This window comes from Eumetopias jubatus, unplaced genomic scaffold (genome assembly GCF_037043125.1).
Source record: "Eumetopias jubatus isolate StellerSeaLion01/CBP00866 unplaced genomic scaffold, mEumJub1_p1.0 scaffold_15, whole genome shotgun sequence".
Taxonomy (NCBI): Eukaryota; Metazoa; Chordata; class Mammalia; order Carnivora; family Otariidae; genus Eumetopias; species Eumetopias jubatus.
This window is the reverse complement of record NW_028274821.1, coordinates 4,174,298-4,200,148: the sequence shown is the minus strand read 5'-3', so window position 1 is coordinate 4,200,148 and position 25,851 is coordinate 4,174,298. Positions and strand designations below refer to the sequence as shown.

The 25,851-nt window shown below is 39.1% G+C and overlaps 1 protein-coding gene across 6 annotated transcripts in view; it reads left to right on the top strand.

The window, feature by feature from the left end:
• AUH (AU RNA binding methylglutaconyl-CoA hydratase) overlaps positions 1 to 25,851 on the top strand; it is a 269,714-nt gene that overhangs the window by 1,480 nt on the left and 242,383 nt on the right. For 5 of the 6 annotated variants that reach the window (XM_088019054.1, XM_088019053.1, XM_088019056.1 and 2 more), the window contains exons 2-3: positions 6,087 to 6,154; positions 6,286 to 6,373. The exons of the other annotated variant lie outside the window; for it this stretch is intronic. In XM_088019054.1, coding sequence (XP_087875180.1) covers positions 6,087 to 6,154; positions 6,286 to 6,373 — 156 coding nt within the window. The remainder of the gene's footprint in view (positions 1 to 6,086; positions 6,155 to 6,285; positions 6,374 to 25,851) is intronic. 6 annotated transcript variants of the gene reach the window in all.

Below are 25,851 nucleotides of genomic sequence, written 5' to 3'. Positions count from 1 at the left end.
GGATGCTCCTAGTGGAGTATGAGGAGTTATTTCATTTGTTATTTAAATGTTTATTACCCCAGACAGAGCAGAGCATGGTCGAAGGTGTGGAATCTGAAGGTGTTGTGTTTTTGGGAATTACTGTAGGGCATGTGTGCTGTACTGTGACATGACGGGCAGAGTATTGAGAAATTCAGCTGGAAAGTAGATTTGGGACTGGAGTGATTAGAGCCCTTTTGGGTAAGCTTAGTCTTACTGGGATTTCAGTTATATTAGGTGTCCCTGCGGTACGTTAGATACAGAGATTGCAGGTGCAGTGAGTAATATGCACCATATTCTGTATTTTTTGTCTTTATGACTTAAATGAATGCAAATTGCAAGTAAAATTTCACAAAACATCTGGATAGTCCTTAAGTTAGCATCCAAATGGATCAAAGAGAAGAAATTAAAGCATACAGAACACTTCAATAAATTCAGATGTGTACAGTTACCTTGAAATGTAAAAATCCACTATTAGGAAGTCATGGTTTCTTAAGAAAGTTGATTCAGCTTCCTTTGAATGACAGCCAGGCTTGGCTAACTTATAAATGCTTTGGTTTACTAGGGAACCAGCAATAAGCAGTGCAAAGAAAAACATGAGGTTAAGGAATCCTCAGGTAAAGGAGTCTCCCTGATGCTTTTGCTTCCATTGAGGCCAGTCCAGAATTTGAGGGTCTCAGCAGCCTGCTAGGAATAAGAGAATGAGAGGCGGGGTCAGAGGAGCCCCAAACTGCTGTATACCCTGTGGGCCTCTTTAGGCTGCTGGAGGTGAGTAAGTGCAGAATACATTAGCACTCATCTGTTGCCTGGGTTCCATATTTGGAATTTGTTGAGGAGGCGCAGTTACAGGACCAGGTTTCTGTAGCAGTTATTTCTTGCTTTGCTGTCTGATCTGCATGGGTTTTTAGAGCAGCAATCCTTGCCGTGGTTCACCAGGGTCTCTCCTTCATAGGTTGGCTGCTCACCAGTCATTCTCCTTCCCAGTTTATTGTTCACACTTGTCCTGGGGTTACCTTTTTTCAAGGCCAGGAATGACTGCCCTGTTCAGTTAGAAACTTTTAGTGGCTCCCAGTTCCCTGCAGGCACAGTCTCCAGTCTCCCCTCCGCTGTGTCTGAGCTTTGCCTTTGCTACTCTTTTGTTTGTGCTTTTGTATGCACCTCCCAGAATGGAATGACTTCTCTCTTCCCCTTACCAAACTTCTCCCCGTCTGGCAAGCTTCTGCTCATAATTGTGACCCACTTCAAAGATGACCTTTGTGAACCATGTTGGAGAAACTGCTGGCAGAAATAGAGCAAGTGGATCATGCAAGTCGTTGTTGATACCTGCTCCTTGCTTACAGTTTATATCCAGATTATCAAGACTTCCTGAATGTCTCTGAAATCTTTCCACTTTCCTCTGTGTTCTTTACCAACACTGCTCTTGTCCAAGCCAGCACCGTCTCCCAAGGGGACTGTCACTGGGGTCTGCCAGCTGGTCTTCTGACATCTGCTTGCTTTTCGTTTTTAGTAGATTGATTTCTTTCATATATTTTTCTCATGTGTTTATTTTTATTTACTTTTCTCATGTTTTTAACATATTTTCATACATTTTATGGCATGGGAATTATATTTATAAAAATATGTATTAAAGTGTGTGTGTATATATATATTTAAGCTTTTATTTATTTATATGAGAGAGGGAGAGAGAGGGAGAGAGTGTGTACTAGAGAGAGCACTAGCAGGGGAGGGGGGGGGGAGAGGGACAAGCAGACTCCCAGCTGAAGACCCTGGGACCAGGACCTGAGCTGAAGTCAGATGCTTAACCGACTGAGCCACCCAGGTGCCCCAAGATGTATATATTTCTAAATCTTTATTGATCTGTAATTCACATACCATAAAATTCAAAATGTACAATTGATTTTAGTATATATAGAGAGTTGTGCCACCATTACCACAATCCAACTTTGGAACATTTTTATCAATCCAGAAAGAAACCCTGTTTTCTTTAGTCATGACTGCATTTTCACACTCCCCTCCCCACAAAATTGGGCCCGTGTATCTGTCTCAGTAGCTTTGTCTGTGTTGGACATTGCATATGAAGAAATCACAGACATGGTCTTCCGTGGCTTTTTTCACTCAGCATTATGTTTGCAAGGTCCATCCTTGCTGTAGCATGTGTCAGTAATCCATTCCTTTTTATTGTTGGGTAACAGTCCCATGTTTGGATAGATCAGGACACGTTTTGTCTCTTCATCATTCATACACATTTAGGTTGTTTCCACTTTTTGGATATTGTGAACAATGTTGCTTAGAGCATTCATGGGAATTTTTGTGGACGTTTCTTTTCACTTCCATTTAGTGGAATTGTCGGGTCACATGGTAATTCTATGATTAACATTTTGAGGAGCTACCAAACTTTTCCAGAGTGGCTGCAGCATTTTACATTCCCTCCAAGCGAGGTATGAGAGCTCCAGTTTCTGTACATCCCGACCGATACTTGTTATTGTTTGTGTTTTTGATTCTAGCCATCCTGGTGCCTATGAAGTGGTATCTCCTTGTGGCTTTGTTTTAGAGTTTCCTAATGGTTAATGATGTAGCATATCTTTTCATGTGTTTATTGGCCATGTGTGTATCTTCTTTAGAGAAATGTCTTCTCAAAGCCTTTGCCCATTTTTTAACTGGGTTTGTCTTTTTACTGTTGAATTGTAAGAGATTTTTAATATATTCTGGATACAAGTCCCTTATCAGATACATGATTTGCAAAACAATTTCCCACAATTTTGTGGCTTATGTTTTCAGGTTTTTAATGGTGTATTTTGAAGAACCTGGGTCTGTATGTGGTTTATTGGAGATACTCTGTTACTGGTTTTTAGTACTTTGTGTATTACATGTTATTTTTTAGTAAGAATAATTAAATTATTCAAGTTTACAGAATTTCTAAAGTAAAAATATTATATATGCACATGGTAAGATTAAACAAAAAAAAGCACCGTGGAAGGGTGCCACCCTTTCATTTTCAGGCCCTGCCATCAAAGGTCAACACTTTAAACATCTCTTGAGTTCTTGCTGTGAATGATAATTTTACTCACTGTTCTTATTTTTTATTCCACTATATGGATATACCATGTTTTGTTTCTCCTTTTTGGATAGTATGAATAATGCTGCTTAACACTGTGTACAATTATTTGTCTGAACATATGTGTTCATTTCTCTTGGGTAGATACATAGGGGTAGAATCAGTGGGGTGATTCTATGTGTAGTTTTTGGAAGAACCACCAAACTGGTTTCCACAGCAGCCGCCCCATTTTAGCATCTCCAGCAGTGCCCAAGAGCTCCTGTTGCCCTGCTCGCCGGCGCTTGCTTCCATTTGCTGTTCATTATAGCTGTGTCCTCCTGGCTGTGAGGCGGTGCCTCGTGGTCGTGTTGATTGGCGTTGCCCCAATAACAAATGATGTTGAGCATCCTTTCATGTGCTTATTGGCAATTTGTGTGTCTCCTTTGGAGAAATACCTGTTTAAACCTTTTGCCCATTTTTCATTCTGGTCGTTTGTTTTTTTGTTGTGGGTAGTAAAAATTCTTTTATAATCTGGATATTAATCCTGTGGCAGATGTATGATTTGCAAATATTTTCTATTCTGTGAGGTTTTTTTTTTTACTTGATAGTTTTGATGAATTATGGTTTGTTTTTTCTTTTGTTGTTTGTGCTTTTGTTGTCATATTTAAGACACTGTTGCCTAATCCAAGGTCGTGAAGATTTGTACCTATTTCCTTCTGAGAGAGTTATAGTTTTAGGTCTCATAGTGTGTCTAAGATCCATTTTGAGATAATTTTTATACATGGTGTGAGGAGAGGGTCCAATTTCATTCTCTGATGGTTAATCTCTAGTTGTCCCATCACTATTTGTTGAAAAGACTATTCTTTTAGCACTGAATGGTCTCAGTATCTTTTTTGAAAACCAGTTGACCTTAAGTGTAGGTGATTATTTCTGGACTCTCAGTTCCGTTGATCTGTATGTCTATCTTTATGCCAGTACCACACTGTTTGTTTTTATTGTAGCTTTATAGTAAGTTTTGAAATCAGGAAGTGTCTTGATTAAGTCCTTAAACTAAGACTTCCAACTTTCTTTTTCAAGATTGTTTTGACTACTTGGTGTTCCTTACAGTTCCATTTGATTAGTTTTGTATATTTTTTCAGAATTATTGATAAATATAAAAATTCAGAGATGTAGGGAAGGAAGTGTAGGTCACATACATAATTGGAAAGGAAAATGTAGTAGTTGTCAAGTTTTTAAAATTCTGAAGGTTTTAATATTTATATCTGTCCCGAATTCTGTGTGTAATTTTGTATTCTTTTACTTACAAGGGCTCCCTAGATTTTGTAAGTTTCAGGCCTGCAAACCCTGGATTTCACCTTGTGACAGTTTCAAGATGTTTCTTTACATTTTCCAAATGTCTTGTAAGACATTTTTCATCCCACTGATGTCTGCTCTTGTGAACAAATAGGTTATTAGTGTTTTGGCGGGGCGGTTAATAGAGACAGTATATTTTTTAGGAGTATCTGTTAAAATTAAGAATGCACATTCTGGGGGTTCCTGTTCAATAGGATAAAAACAGTGCCTTCCTCTTGGGTTGCTGTGAGGGTCACGCGGCTTAATGAACACAAAGCCCTGGGAACCGAGTCCAGCACATACTACAGCACTTAATTAGTGACAGCACTGCCCTTCCGGGTTTAATGTAGATCCTGCCCTAGATACCAGTTTTTTTTTTCTTTTTAATACTTATTTACTTATTTTTTTTAAAGATTTTATTTATTTATTTATTTGAGATAGCGCAAGAGTAAGAGAGAGAGCACAAGCTAGGGGAGCAACAGAGGCAGAGGGAGAAGCAGGATCTCCACTGAGCAGGGACCTCCATGCGGGGCTCCATCCCAGGACCCTGGGATCAAGACCACAGCCGAAGGCAGATGCTTAACCGACTGAGCCACCCAGGTGCCCCTAGATTCCAGTTCTTCATGATTTTCTCCATGCTGAGATCATTTAGAATTCTTGAAAATTTATTCTGTGAGCTGAAGTTTATCTTTGTACTTTCTTTGAAAAATAGGTTTGCGGTTTCTTGCATCGAGACAGCATGTGTACATTTTGTTGTCTTCAGTTTAACTCATATACAATAAGGATCGTACCCACTCCCACCCCTAAGGAGGTGGAAGGCATTTCCCTACACTGGGAAAAGTTGTGCTTACTCAGGGGACAAGCAAGGTCAAGTACAGGTCATATTGGGCTTTGAATATCACGCTAAGGTCTTTGAATGCAAATGTTTTGGAGACAAAGGATTTTAAGGAGGGGTGGATTCTGTGCATAATTGTTTTTGGAAAATTGATCATCAGACTGAAGCACTTGGAATGGGATGGTGGGTTCCTGATAGAATTAGAGAAGTTGGGAAGGGAAAGCTGGCCTGTTCATGGGAGAAGGAATGAACTTTGCTGTTACAGATCGAGGTTGAATTACTTGTTGGACACTGTCTAAATGGAAGTGCCTTCCAGTTAAGTATGGGGAACAGAGTCAGCAGAGAAATTTGGGATGGAGATACCGAGAACTATGTAGTATGACAAGAAGAGTAAATGTGATGTTAACTCCTGGTACATTAGCAAAGAAGCTGGTCCCACAAGGCTTGCCTGTGACAAGGATTTGCTAGCTATTGCTTCTGTATGTACTTGAAGATGATGAAACCACATTTTTTTCACTAATGACTACATTTAGTAAAATGTGCCAGTTTACCTTGGTGGTGCTTAAGAAGAGATAAAGCGAAAGGGACAGGATGTTGACTAAGTTCTAGTAAGCAGAAGAAAAGAGGTGCATATTAAGTACTAGACTGATCTTACGTATTACATACAGCACATTGTTTAAAAATATGCTTATCTTGAACAGGAGGGTAAACATGAAAATAAGGTCAAAGCTCTTGGCGTGAACCTCAAGGAAGGGGCAGATTTCCTAAGTCCCAAGTTAACTAGCTGTATGTGCGGGAGTTGTACCCTGAATACTCACTAACTCAGACGCTTGTGCTGTTTTCTTTTTTTTTTTTTTTTCCTACTAGGAATTGTGGTGCTTGGAATAAACAGAGCTTATGCCAAAAATTCATTCAGTAAAAATCTGATAAAAATGGTGAGTATAAAGATTCAGCTGTTTGTTTCTAATATAAGATATAATGTTGACATCAGTCTGAAAGTGATTTTTCCTCGTTTTTTTTTTTTTTTTTTTTTTTTTTCCTGCTTGCCCTCCCTGTATCTGTTTAGCTCTCAAAAGCTGTGGATGCTTTAAAATCTGATAAGAAAGTACGGACCATAATAGTCAGGAGTGAAGTCCCAGGGATATTCTGTGCTGGTATGTAAATAAATTTTATTATGACATTGAACTGTAGTCTAAGTTTTCCTCAGTGATAGCCTGTTTTCCACTATAAAGTGTTCTGTGATTTGAATTCTATTACCAACATTTTCTTTGTCTGTTTTTTACTGTTTTACAAGAGAAAAAATGCTTTGTATTAAGGAACTTTCTGTTGATTGTTTTGGAAGTTGGAAAAATAATTTGAGCCACTAAAATATTTGTAATGCATGTATGATATTTATGAAAGATTAGCTGGGAAGGAAAAGTTGAGACTCCTACCTATAACAGTGTGCTCTGTATTTATTTGTTGATCAAAAAATACTTTCAATTGACTAGCAGTAGCTACCCCAGTAAAAAGTGTTAAGTGTAGACATTTGCTTTGGAGATTGTAGTAGCACCTACTTAAGTATATGTCCATGGATTGTATTTTTAAATTGGCATCTACAGCAGTGAAAATTAGGATTTTTCCCCCTGATTATACTGTTTTACCAAAAGCTAAAGATTAAGTTATCTTGCATTTTCCATTTGTAATTGTTTCGATACCATGAGATTGAATAAATCTGTTTCAACTAGTAAAATAGTAAAATAAGGAAAAAATGTAGATGAGGCAGGGATATGCTGATAACACAGCAGTATCATTGTCATTTAGAAATGAAAGTAGAAGTTGGCTGAAGCATGAACAATTTTTTTTCAGTAAAAATATAAATGAGATAATCCCCTTCAGGCAATTAGACATTTGAGGGAACAACATATAGTATTTTATTCATTAAACAAGTATCTGTTAAACCTTTAGATCAAACCCCGAACAATGCCGAGAATGACAGAAAGTGTGTAGAGTGTCTTTGTTGTGGGCGATAGGCTTCAGTTTCGTTCTCAAGAGTCCTCAGTCAGTCAGGGTTCAGCCTCTGTGGCTTCCACCATAAAATACTGCAGAATTTTGTGGTATTTAGGAAACACTCAGTGTAAATGAGTTATATTTTGGCTTTCAGTGTACTGTAGCATGCCTGAAAAGATTAATTTTAACTTCAGTTGGGTAATCGGAGAGAGTGGGATTATCATCCTCAGATGCTGGGGAAAGGCCTTTTGCAGTAGAGCTTCTGCTTCTACCTGAGTCACAGGCAGGGAAGGCTGCCAGCCTGGTAAGGCTGTCGGAGGCCTGGAGTGCTGCTGGAGTGTCAGTCAGCGATGACCGTTCACAACTTTTATACGGGCTTTACGTACATTTTCATTTTTTCTTAAGCAGTATGGAGGACTTACATGGAGAGAATTAGGGTTCTTGTTATTTGTGACTTTAGGACCAGGTGACTACGTCTCCAAGTGACTGAGTCCAGCACGTGACCGATGGCCTCGGAGGGCTGCTCAGGGACTTGTTGGGAAGAAAGACATAGAGCAGTTTGGGGGCCTTTAAGGAAGGCCCAGGGACCTGGATCTTTGAGGAATGGCAGTGATAACATGCTTCAGAATTCAGTGTTACCGAGGCTACCGGCATGGCTGTCTTCTGTTGGTTGACTGTGACACTGTAGTTACTGGTAGAGGTTTTATTTTACCTGCTCCTTTGCTGCCCATTTGTTTTGCATCTCCACCTTATCAGTACCCTGAAAAAGGCTTTAATGCTTTAGAACAGTTTACAACTCTTTTATTATAGGTTGCCTTTTTGGGGACATATTAAGTAATATACCAAATGTTTTTTACCAGATGAACATGTTGGCCTCGAATACTGTTTTTTCGAGGGTTCATCAAATTTATTTCCTTTGTTGTATGTGCTTTGATAATCTTCTGCTATCTGTTTTAACTCATGAGATTTGTTACTGTGTTTTGTTAAAAAAAATCAATGTTTGAATTATAGAAAAATTGGGGCGAATCATTTATGTTAGTAACTCAGTGTATATAATGGAACCATTCTTTCAAATTTCTCTGAGAGGTTTTTTTTTTTTTTTCTTATATATATTTGAAAGAGGTAGTTTGGTGGGTCTGTCATTATTAGTATGTACACATTAATTATAAGTCGAGTTAAGAAAATCTCTTTGCAGAGTTAAAATGAACACTCATTTAAAGCAGTATAGAGATCTGAATTTAGTCAGGCCGCATTTGTTATTTTTGAAGAATACAGACTTTTTCACATAATTGGAGCTTTAATTTCTATTGAAGTAGTAATGTTCTGAAGTAGTAATATTCAAAAACTGTCCTCACGTACTGGTTGGTTTTTTAGTTCCCCCAGCCCCCTCAAGTTACTCCTTTTCCCTCGTCCCTTTCTGCCCCACAAAGGTTCCTCTTCTCCATCCATCTGTATTCCAGCGGCACCGGGTTTGTTTCCTGAAACTTAAAGCTTATAAAGTGGTCTTGCCTCAGATTTCTTGAGGATGGGAACTTCTTTTTTTCTTCTTTAAAAGTCATCTTTTGTATTCTGGGAACACAGCCCAAATCGGGACTCAGCATTGCAGTTGCTGAAATTAATCAGCCTTTAAACTGCTGTGATTCAGGGCGCCTGGGTGGCTCAGTTGGTTGAGCGACTGCCTTGGGCTCAGGTCATGATCCCGGAGTCCTGGGGTCGAGTCCCCCATCGGGCTCCCTGCTCGGCGGGGAGCCTGCTTCTCCCTCGGGCCCTCCCCCCTCTCATGTGCTCTCTCTTTCTCACTCTCGCTCTCTCAAATAAATAAAATCTTTAAAAAAAAAAAATAAACTGCTGTGATTCAGGGACTGTTGGGATGTGTTCTGCAGCTTCTCTCAGTTGTCTCAGACCGCCTTCCTGTTCACTGGTAGTGTCCCTGGCTCCTGACTTTGGTTCATTCTTTTTACGTTCTTTTTTCTAATACTCCAGAAAGCAGATGATGGAGCACTATTAAAGTGATCCCTAGTGTGTTGAAGGTTGGACTGGGTGATTTCTGACTTCCCCTTTTAAGTATATTATTAAAATCGATAACCACATTTCACTTAACATTTAAATTTTTAAAATCAAATTTTATTTTTTAGAAAATCAGTGCTAGATCAAAATGTATACAAAATGTATAACATGTATACAAAGAGAGAAGTTCCTGCTTCTACCCTTCTGCTCATTCTTCTAATAAAAGTAGACATTTTTATTAGGTTCTTTTTTATCCTTCCAGTATTTCATTATACAGATGCATACAGATAGGCACACTGATACACGGAGTTACTCGGACGTGAAGGGACTGAGTGATGAGATGGAGAGGGCAGCGTGTGCTAGTGCGGTCGTGAGGGAAGCAGGCGCTGAGAGAGAGGGCTGCGTGTAGTGTTAGGGCCTAGACGAGGGCTGTGTGCTCCCCAGTAAGACCAGGGTTTCCGAGTATTACTCTCCTGTCCCGGTCTCCACACTTTCTGTGAGATAATTATCTTAACAGTAATAAATTATAGTAACCAATTAGCTACAAAGTAAATAATTTTGGAAAAAAATCACCAGGTACCTAAAATTGTGGCATTGACCGAGTTTCTGAATTACTGTTACAGCATGTGAGAGGAAAAACTTTAAAAAGACGTTATAGAACCATTCATATGCTTTCATTTTACAGAATCCCTGTGAGGTTATTAAGGGCCTGGTTAAAGGGGGTCACTTAGCTGGAACTACTTCTCATGACTCCTAGAGCAGAATGTTTTGTTTTGTTTCTTAACTGTACCATGATTTCTAATCTTTTGGAGTACGAGGTTTCCTTTTTAAATTCTAAAAATTTCATGTACTTACACATCATAGTTGATTGAGAAGATATGTAATGTCAAAATGCCACTCTGGGTATAGCATTGTATTTAAGTGAATTTTCTGTTAATTAACAATGGTATCTAGCTACAGAAAAAAAAAAACCCATAATTATCATGGGTGTACGTAGTGTTTCCTGTACATAGATGTTTTCAGATACCATGCCATACCCTAGGCATGACTCCAGGTTGGGAATCACTAAAGTGTCCTCTTTCTTGTAGGTTAGTCACTGCTTCTGGGTTCATGGCCTGCCTGTGTTTCTCTTGGAATACTAAGACATGCCGTTTTCAGAGTCAAAGCTCATTGTGACGCACTGGCCAAAATGTGTGCTGTCTTCCCTGCATAGTCTAGATGTTATTTATTCATTTAAAACTTCTATCTTGTTGCTTACGCACATATAGACACACTCACATCCAAGCACAAAGGAAAGCTGAAATAATTCTACTTCACAATTTTAATATAGTGTCTGTAATGAAATTACGAAAAAGTTCTTTTGTCTGGGTTACTGAAGTCCATGTAAATGTGTAACCCTATTTGTTTACTTTTGTTCTTCTAGTGTTCCAATACTAAGTAGCAAAGGACATAATGTATTGTTTTCACCATCAAATTTTTGGAAATGAAAGTTTATGAGAAATTACTGAGAATAAGGATTTTTTTCCTTTGAAATTACTAAAATAGATTATAAACAATTCTTGGTAATTGATTCTTGTAGGTAGAACTCTAAATTGAGTATTTCACCGAATTATACATAATAGTGTGGGGTTTTTTTTTTGAAAGTAAATGTAGTTTTGCTTCTGCTTTTGAATTCTTGTAAATTATGATTTCACTATAAACTTCTCACTAACATTTTCAGCATGTTTTATTGAATGTTGTGTGTAGTGTTCAAATGGAGACAGATGTCATGACACAGATACCTGGGGCTACTGACTGATGACGTTTTCTCTTCAGTCTTATTTCAGAATCTCAGGTTACGTTGTATATATGTATTTGAATGTTAATCCCTGAGGAAGTTTGATAAGTAAAGTGAAAGGGTAGATACCCACCAATTTGTAATAATTTAGCATAGGGTTCTTTTATTGTATATCATTTTTTTAAATTAAGATAATCTATTTTATTGAAGTATGAATTACTTGCAATAAAATGTACCAATTCTGGGGGCACCCAACTGGCTCAGAGTGAGGAGCTTGCGATTCTCGATCTCAGGGTTGTGAATTCGAACCCCATGTTAGACGTAGAGATTACTTAGTAAAATAACACCTTAAAAAATGTACCAGTTCTAAGTATGTAATTGCTGAGTGTTGACATTTAGATCATGATCACAGCAGTGATCTCTAGCGCGTGTTCATCACTTCAAAAGCTTGCTTGTGCTCATTTGTAGTCGGTCCCTTCCCCTACTCCTCCCCTTAAACAGCTATTTCCTTGTTCTCACTATAGCTTCTCCTCTTCTAAAATGTCTTCTGGGACGCCTGGCTGGCTCAGTTGGAAGAGCATATGACTCTTGAGCTCGCAGTCGTGAGTTCGAGCCCCATGTTGGTGTAGATATTACTTAAATAAAACTTAAAAAAAAAAGGTGTCTTCTAAATGGAATCCTACTATAGGTGGTCTGTTGTGTTTGGCTTCCTTCACTTAGCATAATACTTTGGGCTTCACCGTGTTACGTGGTTCAGTAGTGTTTGATTGCTGAGTATTCGTTCTACCTGCTGAGTGGCTTTGCATTTGTCTAATGCCTAGTGGTTTTGAGCATCTTTCCTGGTGCTTTTTAGTCACTTTTTTTTTTTTTTTTTTGTGGTGAAGTGTTTATTCAGGTCTTTTCACCATATTTTTATTAGATGTCTTCTTACTGAGTTGTAGACTTCTTTACATATTCCTGGTACAAGGTCTTTCATCTGATAAGTGTTTTATAAGTATTCTATCCTATTCTATGACTAGTCTTTTTCTTAACAGTTTGTTTTGACGAACAGAAGTTTTTATTTGAAGTTTTATTTATCCATTTGTATTCTTTTGTGGGGTTTGTACTTACTTTGTGAATTAAGAACTGTTATCTTAGTCCAGAGCATAGACTTTCTCAAACTATGTTGTCTTCTAGAAATTTTTTAGTTGTTATGTTTTACGTTTAGACCTTTGATGCATTCTGACTTAATTTTTGTATATGTTGCAAGATGTGGATTTAGGTATTGTGGTATAATAAAATATGTATTTGGTCTTTGCCCCAGATTCCTGGCACAGAACTCCTAAAACCCAGGGAATTTCCTGAGTGATAAGAGTGCCTTTTTGTATACTAAAGAGTTGACTCAAGGCTGGGGTTCCAGGGGTCCTTACTTAGATAGCTTTAGGGTGGGGACTGGCTGCCAGAAGAATCAGTCATGGGATTAAAGGGTTAGAACTTTCAGTCCCACTCCCCCAGTCTCTGAGGAGGGGAGAAGAGCTGGAGATTGAGTTCAGTCACCAAAGGATTTGGTGCCTATGTAATGAAAACTCTATAAAAACCCATAAACAGTGGGGATTTTCTAGGTTGGTGAACACATCGATATTTTGGGAAGGTGCTGTGCCCAGAGAAGGCATGGAAGCTCCATGCTCCCCCTCTGTCTTACCTTGCTCTATGTATCTCTTCAGCTTGGCTGTTCCTGCCTGAGTCTTATCCTTGTAATAAACTGGTAAATGTAAATACAGTGTTTTCCCAGGTTCTGTGAGTCATTCTAATGAATTATTGAAGCTGATGAGTTTGTGGAAACCCTTGAATTTATAGCTGGTCAGTTAGAAATTTGGGTGCCTCCTGGTACTAGTGACTGGCATCTGAAGTGAAAGCAGGCTCATGGGCCTGAGCCTTTAATCTGTAGGGTCTGGTCTAACTTTGGGAGTTAGCATCAGGATTGGAATTAATTGTTGGATGCCCTTTTGGCGTGGCATTGGAGAATTGGTGTGGAACCCTGTGTCCCTCCCCCTGCCCCCAATTGGTATCAGGAGGAGGATTTGCCACATTGACTCACAGACTCAGGAAAGTGCTTTACTTACTATTAGTGGTTTATTATAAAGGATAGAATCCAGGAACAGCCAAATGGTAGAGTGCATAGGGCAAGAGTAGGGTGGAGGGTGAACACATGTGTTCAACAACCTGAAAGCTCCCTTGAACCTCATTGTTTATGGGTTTTTATGAAGGTTCTGTTACAGAGCCATGATTGATTAAAACATTGGCCTTTGGTGATTGAACTCAATCTCTGGCCCCATCCTGCTCCCAGAGGTTGAGCGGTGGGGCTGAAAATTCCAGCCCTCTATCCGTGGCTTGGTCTTTCTGGTGAGGAGCCTCTGTTCTGAAACTCTTCAGAGGCCCTCCAACAGTCACCTCATTAGCATAAACTTAGGGATGGTTGAGGGGGGCTCGTTATGAATAAAAATAGAAAGCACTTCTATCACTCAGGATAGTTCAAGGATTTTTAAAGCTCTGTGCCAGGATCCTGTGAAAAGGACAAATATATTTTGTATTATACCATAGGTTTTTAAAAAAATTTTTTGCATATGCGTATCTAAGTTTTCTAGCTGCATCTATTGAAAAGATTAACTTTTCCTCCATTGAATTATCTTAGGACTTTCTAAAAAATCAGTTGACCGTATATATGTGAGTTATACCCAGGCTGTCTATGCTGTTCAGTCTCAATTACTGTGTACACATCTTGGACATATTTAGTTAAATTTATTCCTAAGTATTTCATAATTTTTTGATGCTACTATAAGTGGCATTTTCTAATTTAGACTTTTGATTTTCTGTTGCTAGCATGTGGAAATACAATTTTCACATATTGTCTGAATATATATGTGTGCATATATATATCTCCTACGTATGTACATATATCCTACAACCTTATTAAACTCACTTTTTAGTTCTGGGAATCTTTTTTTTTTTTTTTGTAGATTCCTTGGGATTTTTCTTTGTAGGTAGTCATCTGTAGCCAGTTTTACTTCTTCCTTTTTAGTATGTTGGACTTTTATTGTTTCTTATTATATCAGTTGGGATCTTCATTATAGTGTTGAACAAAGCTGATGAGAATGTCCATCCCAGCCTTCTCTCAGCCGAAGAGGGAAGGCATTCAGTCTTTCACCAATAAGTATACTGTTTGCTGTGGTTTTCTCAGAAATGTGCTTTTATTAGGTTGAAAAAGGTTCTATTCCTAGTTTGCTGAGGATTTTTTTTTATCACGAATAGGATGTTACATTTTGTCAAATTTCTTTCTTTTGTGTCTGTTAAGATGATCATATCTTTTTTTCCCCCAGTCTCTTAAAAATGGTAATTATCAGTTGATTTTCAGCTGTTAAGTAACCTTGTATTCCTGTAATGTAATTCCTGTATTCCTTCTTGGTCATGATGTGTTACTCTTTTTACATATTGCTAGATTTGATATGTTAACATTTGGTGGAGGGATTTTGCAGCTCTGTTCATGAGGGAAATTGAGGTGTAGTTATCTTGTAACGTCTGTGTCTGGTCTTGGTCTCATGAAATGAATTGGAAAGTGTTCCAATTTTGTTTCTTCTGTTTTGCTGAAGAAGTTATAAAGAATTGGTGTTATTTCTTCTGTAGTTGTTGGGTAAAATTCACCAACAAAGCCATCTGGGTCCAGTTTTCTCTGGGGGAAGATTTTTTAACTGTGAATTTAATCTCTTTAGTAGATATAGGGCTATTCAAGTTATCTGTTTCTTAAGTTTGGGTAATTTGGGTCTTTTAAGGAAACTGTTTTATCTAAGTTTTCAAATATATTGGCATAAAGTTCATAATATTCCCTTATCTTTTTAATATCGACTGAATTTCTAGAGATAGCTTTCATTTTTAGTATTGATAATTTGTGTCTTTTTCTTAAATTCTGGTAAAACATTTATTACTTTTCTTGATCTTTTCAAAGAACTAGCTTTTGGTTTCATTGGTTCATTTTTTCTTTCCTCTGTTTGCTTTAGTATTTATTCGTTATTTTCTAGATTCTTAAGGTGGAAGCTTAGATCATTGGTTTTAAACCTTTTTTCGTTCCTAATAGAAGCTTTTAATATTATAATTAATTTTAATTTTTTCATTTGCACATGCCAGAGATACCATTAAAAAGAACTCAGAGTCCTCCTGGCCTTTCTGAGGAAGTAGTAATTACTGGCTGTTGCTAATTCATTTCTAACCCTATTTCCATTGAAAAAAATTCCTTAAGTAAGGGGCGCCTGGGTGGCTTGGTCGGTTGAACCTCCCACTCTTGATTTTGGCTCGGGTAGTGTTCTCAGGGTCCTGGGATTGAGCCCTGTGTTGGGCGCTGCACTCAGTGGGGAGTCTGCTGGAGAGCTCTCTCTCTCCCTCTCCCCCTCCCCCTGCTCTCTGTTTCTCTCTGAAATAAATACATCTTAAAAAAAATATTTCCTAAGTAATATTTTATGCTCTATAGATATTATTTTCTTTTTAAGAAATAGGAAGTACATGTTCGTATAATCTGCAGATTTACCCCTCTGTCACCCTTGCCCCACTGTAACATGTTCCCCTGCAAAGCAGCCCATTGATCGGCATGAAGGATCACCTCACCCCCCTAGTTGGGCTAATCCTCACAAATAGAGTGTGTGCTGGGTGAATACTGGCCCCACCAAACTTGTTCATATCCTAATCCCCAGAACCAGTCACTGTGACTTTCTATGGCACAAGGGACGTCATACTTATTAATAAGTTAAAGATCTCGAGCTGGGGAGATTACCCTGGACTATTTGGTGGGCCCAGCGTAAAGACAAGGGTGTCTACAAAAGGAAGGCAGGAGGACTGGAATCTCGGAGGCGGGAGGCAGATGGGAAGGACCTGGTGGTGTAGGGAAGTGGCCACGAGCCAGGGCCTGTGGCATCTGACCGTCTCAGGGCCTCCAGTTCATACTTCTGACCGAGGACTGGAGGCTGGTCCCACTAAGCTGGCACTGAGTTATAGGAGACTGATACCAAGTGTGTAAGGTCTTGCCGCTCTGGACACCTCTCCCCTCCTGCCCTGTCCCCCACCTTCCTCCCCTCGCTGGCCTCTGACAGACAGAGCTCATTCTCCTCTCACACTCACTGCTCCCTTAGCTTGGGAAGACCTCTGCACAAATGTCATCTCCTTAGAGAACTGTTCCCTTGCCATTTTAGCCACCCTCCCCGACAGTTTCCTATTTTAGCTTCTTCTTGGCACTTTTCAGTTCCGGAATTTATTTTTTTACTTGTGATTTTGTGATCAGTCTGCTTCTGCTTCTCCTGCAGATCCACTGATTCCCTGGAATTAGGGCAGGGGCCCATTATCAGAACAGTGCCTGGACCGTCAAAGGTACTGAACAAACAGTTCACGGGAGGAAGAATTGAAGGGTTTTGGTTGTTGAGGAAGTAACATTGGCAGCGTATTGTGGTTTTGTGAAGTCAGCTTATACTTTGATACATTGCACGTGTAGGTGGCTTGTGGGTGAAGAAGAGTGACTTGTTCGAGTTCTGTCTCCTCATCCTCCCTTATTAAATGGACCCTTCTAAACTGCAGGCATGTCTCAGAGGAGCAGAGCTCTATCTTTTGGGGAGATGAGAGAATGGGCCTCTCCAGAGGTGGGCAGCTCAGCCGGAGGTGGCTGGCCTGGGCTCCTATCTCTCAAGGCCCCTCGCCAGGCCTCCCAGTGAGGTCATGTTGCCTTCAGCGGGGAAGAGGGCACTGGAGGCCAGAGGAGCTCCTGCATGTGGAAAGCCCCTGTTACGTTATTGCAGGAGGCCAGGGGGTGTAATTCAGCCTGTGACCCTGGGTGGGGTTCCGTGTAGCTCCAGGGGCTAGAAAGGCAGAGCTTAAAAATTTAGGAACAAATCGAAGGTTTATCAGTCGGCTCCTGGCAGTTGAGATTTAGCAGCACAGCTTGCTTTCTGAGGGGTTCCCTTGGGAACCAGAGTTAGTCTAGATTAAGGTTCAGCAAACGTTTTCAGTAAAGAGCCAGATATTTTAGGCTTTCTCGGCCTCTTACAGTCTTTGTCATCTATCTGTCATCTGTCTATCGATCTATCTATCTATCTATCTACCTACCTATCTTTCTATCTCACTTATTTTTATAAGGCTTTATAAAACAAGAATGACCAATTTTAGCTGGGTGCAGACTGGCCTGCAGGCTGTAATAGGCTCACCCCGGTCCAGACTTGATTTCTTTTTCCCCTTTGCTGGTCCACATGTGTTCCTGGGACCTAGCCCCTCGACCTGCAGCTGGAGAAGCCAGACTGAGTTCTGCTGAGCTCCACAGAAAGATGCTAGATGCTGGTCCATGGAGACTGTGCCTCTAAGCATATAGGGAAAGTGCCCTTTTTTCTTGTGAGATTGATGAACGATCCTGCAGAAAGCTCTACAACTCACAGTTGTACAAGTGTGTAGTGGCTTTGGGGCCCCTGTCAATTAGGATCTTGAGGTTTATGTTCCTGGAAACCCCCTCATTAGAATTTCCATTTGAATAACTTAGGACTTTCAGGTCAAAATAAAGTTTGAGAGATGGAGGTAGTATTTTCACATTCTCTAAAATAAAAGTAAAGGCCACATGATTAATAAATTAAATACCAATATGATGTATTCATTAAAACATTTCTGAAAATAGCGCACACTTTCCGTTGTTTTCTCTTTTCTCACTATAAACTTTTGGTGATTTTCTTCTCTTGAATTGTATGAAATATCTGTGCTTGGTTATTGAGGTAGGAAAGATGTTAGGGCTCAAAGCCGATGGCCAAGAAAGAATTCTTGAGACATCTTTGGTGTAAAAACGTGGTTTTATTAGAGCACAGGGATGGGACCCATGGGCAGAAAGAACTGCAATGGGGTCAGGAGGAGTGGCCCATTACGTACTTTCAAGTTGGGAGGGGGTTAGGATAGGGTAAGTCTCTAAGGAATTTGGAAGCAAGGTTTCCAGGACCTTGAGGGGGCTAGCTATTGTTGGGAAAAGGTCATTTATTACCATCTAGTAACACCTGAGTCATGAGACCCTTCAGATGTATATCGGTGGGCCGTATGCTTGGGGGATGATTGCCAACAGGTATCTTGGCGCGGTTGGGGGGGGTAGAGATAAAGGAAGTTTCCACAGGAATTTTTACATGTTAAAGTAGCCTTTACAGGATCCTGGTGGGGTGGGGTTGGGCTAAGATTGCCAGTTGCCCTTAGCAAAGTGTCAACCTCAATGCACTTGAGTCCCTAGAGGAAGGTCACTCTGCCTGTTTCAAGGACTTGTCAACGGGCTGTAGGTAGTAAGGAAATTTAATAATTTCTCTTCTGCTTTTGTCTCCTACATCAGTTATGTTTGTGACAGACCACCCCTACTTGGTGTTTTTCTTAAAGTGTTGTTTTGCTCCAGCAGGAACATGCCCCTGGAGGATCTCCCTGTCCCTTTCGAGGCTTATTTTTAAAGCTTCTGATATCTTTACTGAGTGCCCAGGGTGTTCTGTACATTTTCTCAGTTCCTGATGATCATAAGGTGAACACCAGAATTGTTCACACCGTAGCTCCCTGTTGATGTTCTTTCTTTGATAACTGCCTGTGAGTGGGCATTTCAGCTTAAAGCTTAAGGGAACCCGCTGCAGATTATGGGAGCTCTTTCTCTGAGTGACTCTTCTCTGGTTTCCTGTTCTGCAAATTCCAGCCACCTAGCCTCCCTGCTTGCTCTGTTTAGGCCCCCCTGCCTTGCACCCCATCCTGGAAAGCACCCTTAGAAAGAAAGCTGGAGCAGTCATCACGCTTCCCACTCAGTCTGTCACTACCCGTTGATCAGCATCTGAAAGAAGTTTCCAGTATTTGAAGGAAAAAGGCTAGTCCAGTACACTTACTCCATCATAGTCATAGCTGGAAGTTTTCAGTTCCCTTTGGTGGGGAATGGTGTTTAAGTACCAAGATCTGGGTGCTAACCCTGCTCATTGTCCCTTGGTGTCTTTGTCTCTAGGCACTTGTAATGGATAGAGCTAAGAGCTATTTAGATAAATGAATTACACTGCATTATATATATATGTGTGTGTGCATATACATATATATGTGTGTATATATATATATATGTGCACACACACACACTCCTATCAGTATCTGTATTTATATATCGAAAGCCATGAGTTCATGTTGACAGCTCCATTTCCAGTTCCTCACCATAGGATTCAGTCTCCTCTTCCATTCATTTTTTGTTTTTTTAAGATTCTATTTATTTATTTATTTGTCAGAGAGAGAGAGAGAGAGAGAGTGCACAAGCAGGGGGAGCAGCCGAGGGAGAGAGGGAGAAACGGATTCCCTGCTGAGCAGGGAGCCCAATGAGGGACTTGATCCCAGGACCCCGGGATCATGACCTGAGCTGAAGGCAGACACTTAACTGACTGAGCCACCCAGGTGTCCCTCCTCTACCATTCTATACTTGTATTATCTGAAATATATTTATTCATTTGCTCAATTCTGTAATATGCAGAAAATAGTTTCAGAATTGCTGAATTGATACCACTGTGATAAACACACTTTCTAACTAGGCTTCAAGATTTACTTAGAGTATTTATGTCTTTACACTGAGGGTATAGAGTAAAAACACTGTGTTGAAAGTTATTTATGTCATTTCTTGTTCAGTGTAATTATGTTTTATTCATACGAAATGAAGTTAGGTTTCCTCGCTTTTGTTTTTTTTTACTTTGAATATATGAAATAATCAGTATGGTTTCAAAAGTCAAAACTATACACAGAAGTGTCACTACCCACTTCCTCCCTCCAGTCCCTTCCATCTGATTCCCACTCTTGAGGGCATTAATGAATCTCATTAGTTCCTAGTTTATCCATCATGTTTCTTTCTTTTTTTTTTTTAAGATTTTATATATTTATTTGACAGAGAGAGACACAGCAAGAGAGGGAACACAAGCAGGGGGAGTGGGAGAGGGAGAAGCAGGCTTCCCGCCGGGCAGGGAGCCCGATGCGGGGCTTGATCCCAGGACCCCGGGATCATGACCTGAGGTGAAGACAGATGCTTAACGACTGAGCCACCCAGGCGCCCCCATCATGTTTCTTTTCTGCAAAATTAAGGATATGCTTGTGTACCTACTTCCATTCTTTCTTATGCAAGTAGCATTTTGTATATATTCTTTGTATTTTTTTCAGTTAATAGTATATCCTAGAAATTAGTTCATAGAAATGTGATGATAGCTGGAATTATATGAGGGGTTAATGAGCCTTTCTGAAGATGGAGATCTTACCACAGTGGGCATGCTGTGATGGAACCGATCCTGATTCTGCAGGGGAGAGAAAAATGGCACCACCTTAGGAGAGAAGACTTCCAGTAAGCCAGAGAGCCTGGGATGCTGGATAGAAGGAAAGTTTTGGGTTTAGGATGGTAAAAGGACACTTTGAGGAAAAATGAAGCTCTGTTTATTAGAGCCTTGAATTCTGATAAAATTCTATGGCAGAGCAGTCCTTTTTATTAAATGGAGAGTTATTATAAATGACCTTGAGGAAAATTTACTGTATAATTAAAAAAAATTTTAAATATTAGTGTTTTTAGAGCAGTTTTAGGTTCACAGCAAAATTGAGCGGGGCAGTTCAGAGATTTCCCATATACCCTCTGCCTTCATACACACGTAGCCTCCCTCATTAGCAACATCTTCCACCAGAGTGGTACATGGATCACGTCTCATGAACCTACACTGACATGTCCTACTCATGCAAAGCCTAATTTGCATTATAGTTCACTCTTGGTGTTAGGCGTTCTCTGGATTTGGACAAATGTATAATGACATGTATCTACCATTACAGTATCATGCAGAATAGTTTTGCTGCCCTAAAAATCCTCTGTGCCTCACCTGTCATCCGTTCCTCACAAACCCCTGGCAACCACTGATCTTTTCCACTGTGTCCCTAGTTTTACCTTTTCCAGAATCAGCAGTTCTACCTGGAATGATACCAGAATCATACACTGTGTAGCCTTTTCAGATTGGCTTCTTTCATTTAATAATATGCATTTAAGATTCCACCATGTCTTTCCATGGCATGATAGCTCATTTATTTTTATTGCTGAATAATATTCCACTTTATAGATGTACCACAGTTCATTCATTCACTTACTGAAAGACATCTTGGTAACTTCCTAGTGTTGGCAATTATGAATAAAGCTGCCATAAATGTCTGTATACAGATTTTTAAGCAGACATAAGTTTTCAACTCCTTTGGGTAAATACCAAGGATTGCTGGATTGCGTGTTAAGAGTATAGTGGTATTTCCTTGTTTTAATTTGCATTTCTGTGACGACATATGTGGAGCATCATGTGTTTATCTCCAATCTGTATATCTTTGATAAAGTGTCTGTTAAGATCTTTGGCCCAGTATTTTTTTTTTTTTTTTTTAAGTAGGCTCCATGCCCAACATGGTGCCTAATGTGGGGCTTGAACTCACGACCTCAGCTGAGATCAAGACCTGAGCTGAGATCAGAAGTTGGATGCTTAACCGACTGAGCCACCCAGGCGCCCCATTTGGCCCAGTTTTTAATTGAGTTGCTTGTTTACTTGTTGAGTTTTAAGAGTTCTTTGTATATTTTAGATAACAGTCCTTTATCAGATATGTCTTTTGCAAATATTTTTTCCCATTTATGGCTTGCCTTTTCATTTTCTTGACATTATCTTTTGCAGAACAGAAGTTCTTCATTTTAATGAAGTCCCTCTTATCCATTATGTCTTTCATGGATCATGACTTTGATGTTAGAGATGTACCTTGGATCTGTAGACTAAGTTGGGAAGAACTGACATCTTGACAATATTGAGTCTTCCTATCCGTGAACATGGACTATCTCTCCACCTATGTAGTTCTTTGATTTTGTTCATCAGTTTTGTAGTGTTCCTCTTACGAATCGTACACATATTTTGTTAGATTTATACCTACGTATTTCATTTTTGGGGGTGTGAATGTAAGTGACACTGTGTTTTTATTTTCAAATCCCATTTGTTCCTTGTTGGTATATTGAAAAGCAATTGGCCTTTATATATTAACTTGCATCTTGCAATCTTGGTATAATTGCTGATTCTAGGAAATTTTTTTTGACTCTTGGATTTTCTACATAGTAGGCAGTCATGTCATCTGCAAAAAAAAAAAAAAAAAAATGACCGTTTTGTCTTCCTTCCCAGTCTATATTACTTTTTACTTCCTTTTCTTGCCTTATTGCATTCGTAAGGACTTCTAATATGAGATTGGAAAGGTGTGGTGAGAGGGACATCCTTGCCTTTTGCTTGATCATAGTGGGAAAACTTTGAGTTTCTCACCATTATTTATATTAGCTGTGGACATTTTTAGATATTCTTTATCAAGTTGAGAAAGTACTCCTCTATTCCTAGTTTATCAAGAATGCATATCATGAATGGGTATTGAATTTTGTTATATGCTTTTTCTACATCTATTAATATGGTCATGTGATATTTTTTCTTTTTTTAGCTGCTGATGTGGTGGATTACTTTGATTGATGTTTGAATGCTGAACAGCCTTGCATACCGGGGATAAATCCCACTTAGTTATGGTGTATAATTTACTTTTAAAAAAGAAGATGAAGACTCATGTTCTCTTGCAATTACTGTGTGGGTTCATTAAACCTTTTTTATGAATCTCAGATGCATCGTGGGTTCTTTTTCATATCACTATTTATATTAGTAATTTCATCATCTAGGAATGGATTTATTATTACTTATCACTTATTCCCAGCTATGCTAAGGAAGACTACAGTACAGAAATGAAGAATGATGGAACTGTCCAGAAAGATGATGTAATGGTCAGATCATTGCTTTTTTATTGCATTGCCTCAAGAATTGCATCATCTTTTAAAAATTTAAATGAAATCTGGAGGCACCATCTTTGTAGTCTTTCTTTTAGCTTTTATTGAACACACTTAAGAATCTAGAATTTTTAATTTTCTGCCTCAAATGACCAGGAGTAGAAAGTTGACAGAGGAAGATACTTCATAGTTATCAGATGAATAAAATAATCATCAAGAGAGACGGCAGGATTCCAGGCTCTAATCATGAAGGTGAAGTTGATCATATAAGGGAAATCGTAGACTGTGAGTTGTCAGGTGACAATATCCTGGATGAGTTTTCTCGAAATCAAGAATTGATGAGTGAGCACTTTATTTCTGTGATTTTTATAAAGGAAATGTGGAATTTGCATTCACTTAGTCACTTGGTAGGAAGGACTCTCTTATGCAGTGTTTTGTGACAAGCACTCGGACATTCCATTTTGCTAAAAGGATGTGTGTCAGTATTCTTGTATTTCACGTAATGTTTGTGCATGATCATTTACTTGATACAGCTTATATGGGGAAAGTGCTGAAGGTTAGTATGTACATAGAGGTGATAGGAAGGGAAATGAAAACAAATCATTGGCTTTGTTGTTCTAAGGTTCATAGATCTGAAAATGAAAGTATTTTACAATCAGGGTACAAAGAATATGACTGTTTTAACAAAATTGTGAGCTGTCAAAATTTTCAAAAGCACTGCATTTCTACAATGCAAGTTCAAAAAGAACTACAAGTAATGATCATCTATTAGAGATATATTTGAAATCTGGTATGTTTTTATAAAACTATATGTTCCAGGTTCATACGTATCAGTTGATGGACAGTTTTGTTCAAATGATGTATGCCTTTTCATGTGTGTTTGTGTGGGTTTATGTGAGTATATATCCATATATATGTATGTCTTTGTAGTGTGTGTGTATGTCCACATATATGCACATACTAGGAAAACTGAAAAATATGGGTTTCGTATATTTACATTTTGACTAAAATGTCATATTTGCTTTTTCATTTTTCTTTTACTTTTCTGTAAATTATTTATAAAATGACCCAAATATTAAATAAAATACAAAGGGTTTATCAGCCTCAGCTGAGAAAGGGTGTTGATTATTTCTCTTGGTCTACTGAGGGTTAAGGTAATGTACCTGAGTGGGTCATTGCCCTCAGCAGTTGACGATTATGCATGCCTTTCAAGAACACATGGAATATTCATGAAAGTTAACCATCTGCTTGGTTGTAAAACCTCTACAGATTTGAAAGGCTGTGTTCTGTGACTGCAAGCAGTTAAGGTAGAAGTCATTTACAAAAAGGTAATTAGAAGCAGTCTTCATACTTTGGGAAATTTAAAATAACTTCGAAATAACTTATAGCTCAACAAAGGAATCTTAATGTAAATTAGAGCATGTTCAGAATTACATTCTAACAAAATACTTTAAATGTTGTGTAATATAGTTATGATTGTACTTGAGGAAAGAATAAAGTCTTGAAATGAATAAACTGAGAATCCAGCTTAAAAAATGGCACAGATAGCTGCAGGCTAAACCTAAATAGGCCAGAAGGAAGGGAATGAAGGGGAGCATACCCTTACGACGCAGAAGACACACAGTAAGTAGGGAGGAGAATAAAGCCCAAAGCTGGTTCTCTGAAAAGTCCAGTGGTTGAACTTCTGGCAAGATTAAATCAAGGGTGAAAAAACAAACAATATTCAGATTGAAAAAAGAGGCCATAAGTATCAATTCCATAGACATTAAACTGGTAAGATAATGTTTGCCAATAATTGATGCCAATGAATTTGTAATTTTTAGGTGAAATAGATAAATTATTGCAAAATAAAACTTAACCAACACTGACTTAAGAAATAGAAAATTGACTAATCCCAGAACAGTGAATATACCTGGCCAGATGATTGCAGAAAGGCATTCTGCACAGAAATGTATGGAACAGATCATTCCAATCTCATATACGTTCTTTGAGAAAATAACAAGAGACCCTTACCCAGCTCCTTTTGTGAGGCTAGGCTAACCTGGATACCCACACCACACTAGAGCAGTGCAGGAAAGGAAAAGAAGCCTAGTCTCCGGGTCTAGGGGGACACCTCTCCAGGACAGTGGGAGCATCGTCTCCTTCTGGTGCTGCAGATAGAGCTGCCTGGAAATCCTTGTTATCTTGAGCTGATGTTTGGGTTGAATGGGAGGAATAAAAGCCCTTTTGGGGTGGGAACGAGAAAGACCAAGGTGTTTGGATTGACAGCACGTGTATGGACACAGAACAATTCAGAAATGTTGACTTTGATAACCAAACAGTCACGCTCTACAAATTGTGAGGCATTTCATCTTCTGTGGAGCAAAAGGCAATTAAGGCTACCATTTCTTATCCAGTAGTTGGGCAAAACTTAGCAAGTGTGGCAGTGCCAGGCACAGGTGCAGTACACTGCTTCTGGCAACATGTGGAGGTCAGAATACTTTGGAGAACGATTTGGTATTAACCTTTAGAGACTGCTGTCTCCATCCATATGATCCGGCCACTGTACTCCAAGGAAAATGACTTAACACAATGATCTGCTAGACTGAGGTGGGGAGATTTCTAGGCATTCAGGGGGAATAGCTAGTTTTCAAAGCATCTAGTTGGTACACAGCTTACGTACAAAGGTGCTCTTTCATGAGACTTTTCCAACTGGTCTGTGGGTGACAGTTACTCCCGCCATCTTCCCTTTCATGGCTGTCCTTGCATTTCACGAGTCAGTCTTGATCTTCCTTGCTTCCAAAAGCTGCTGAATTGCCAAAAAGGTCTTTGTTTTTTTTTTTGTTTTGTTTTGTTTTAATACGAGTGTTAAGAATTTCAAATGGGATCCTATTCTTATTCTGGCAGTTTCCAGTTCTTTGCTTAGTAAAGTTCATATGGAATTGTTAAATGCTTCTTGATTACTATATGATTTTTCAAGAGTTTGCTCCAAAGGAGCTGGAAAAATTGGGTGACGTTGCCGAAGTAGAACTCCTTTGTTCATGTGA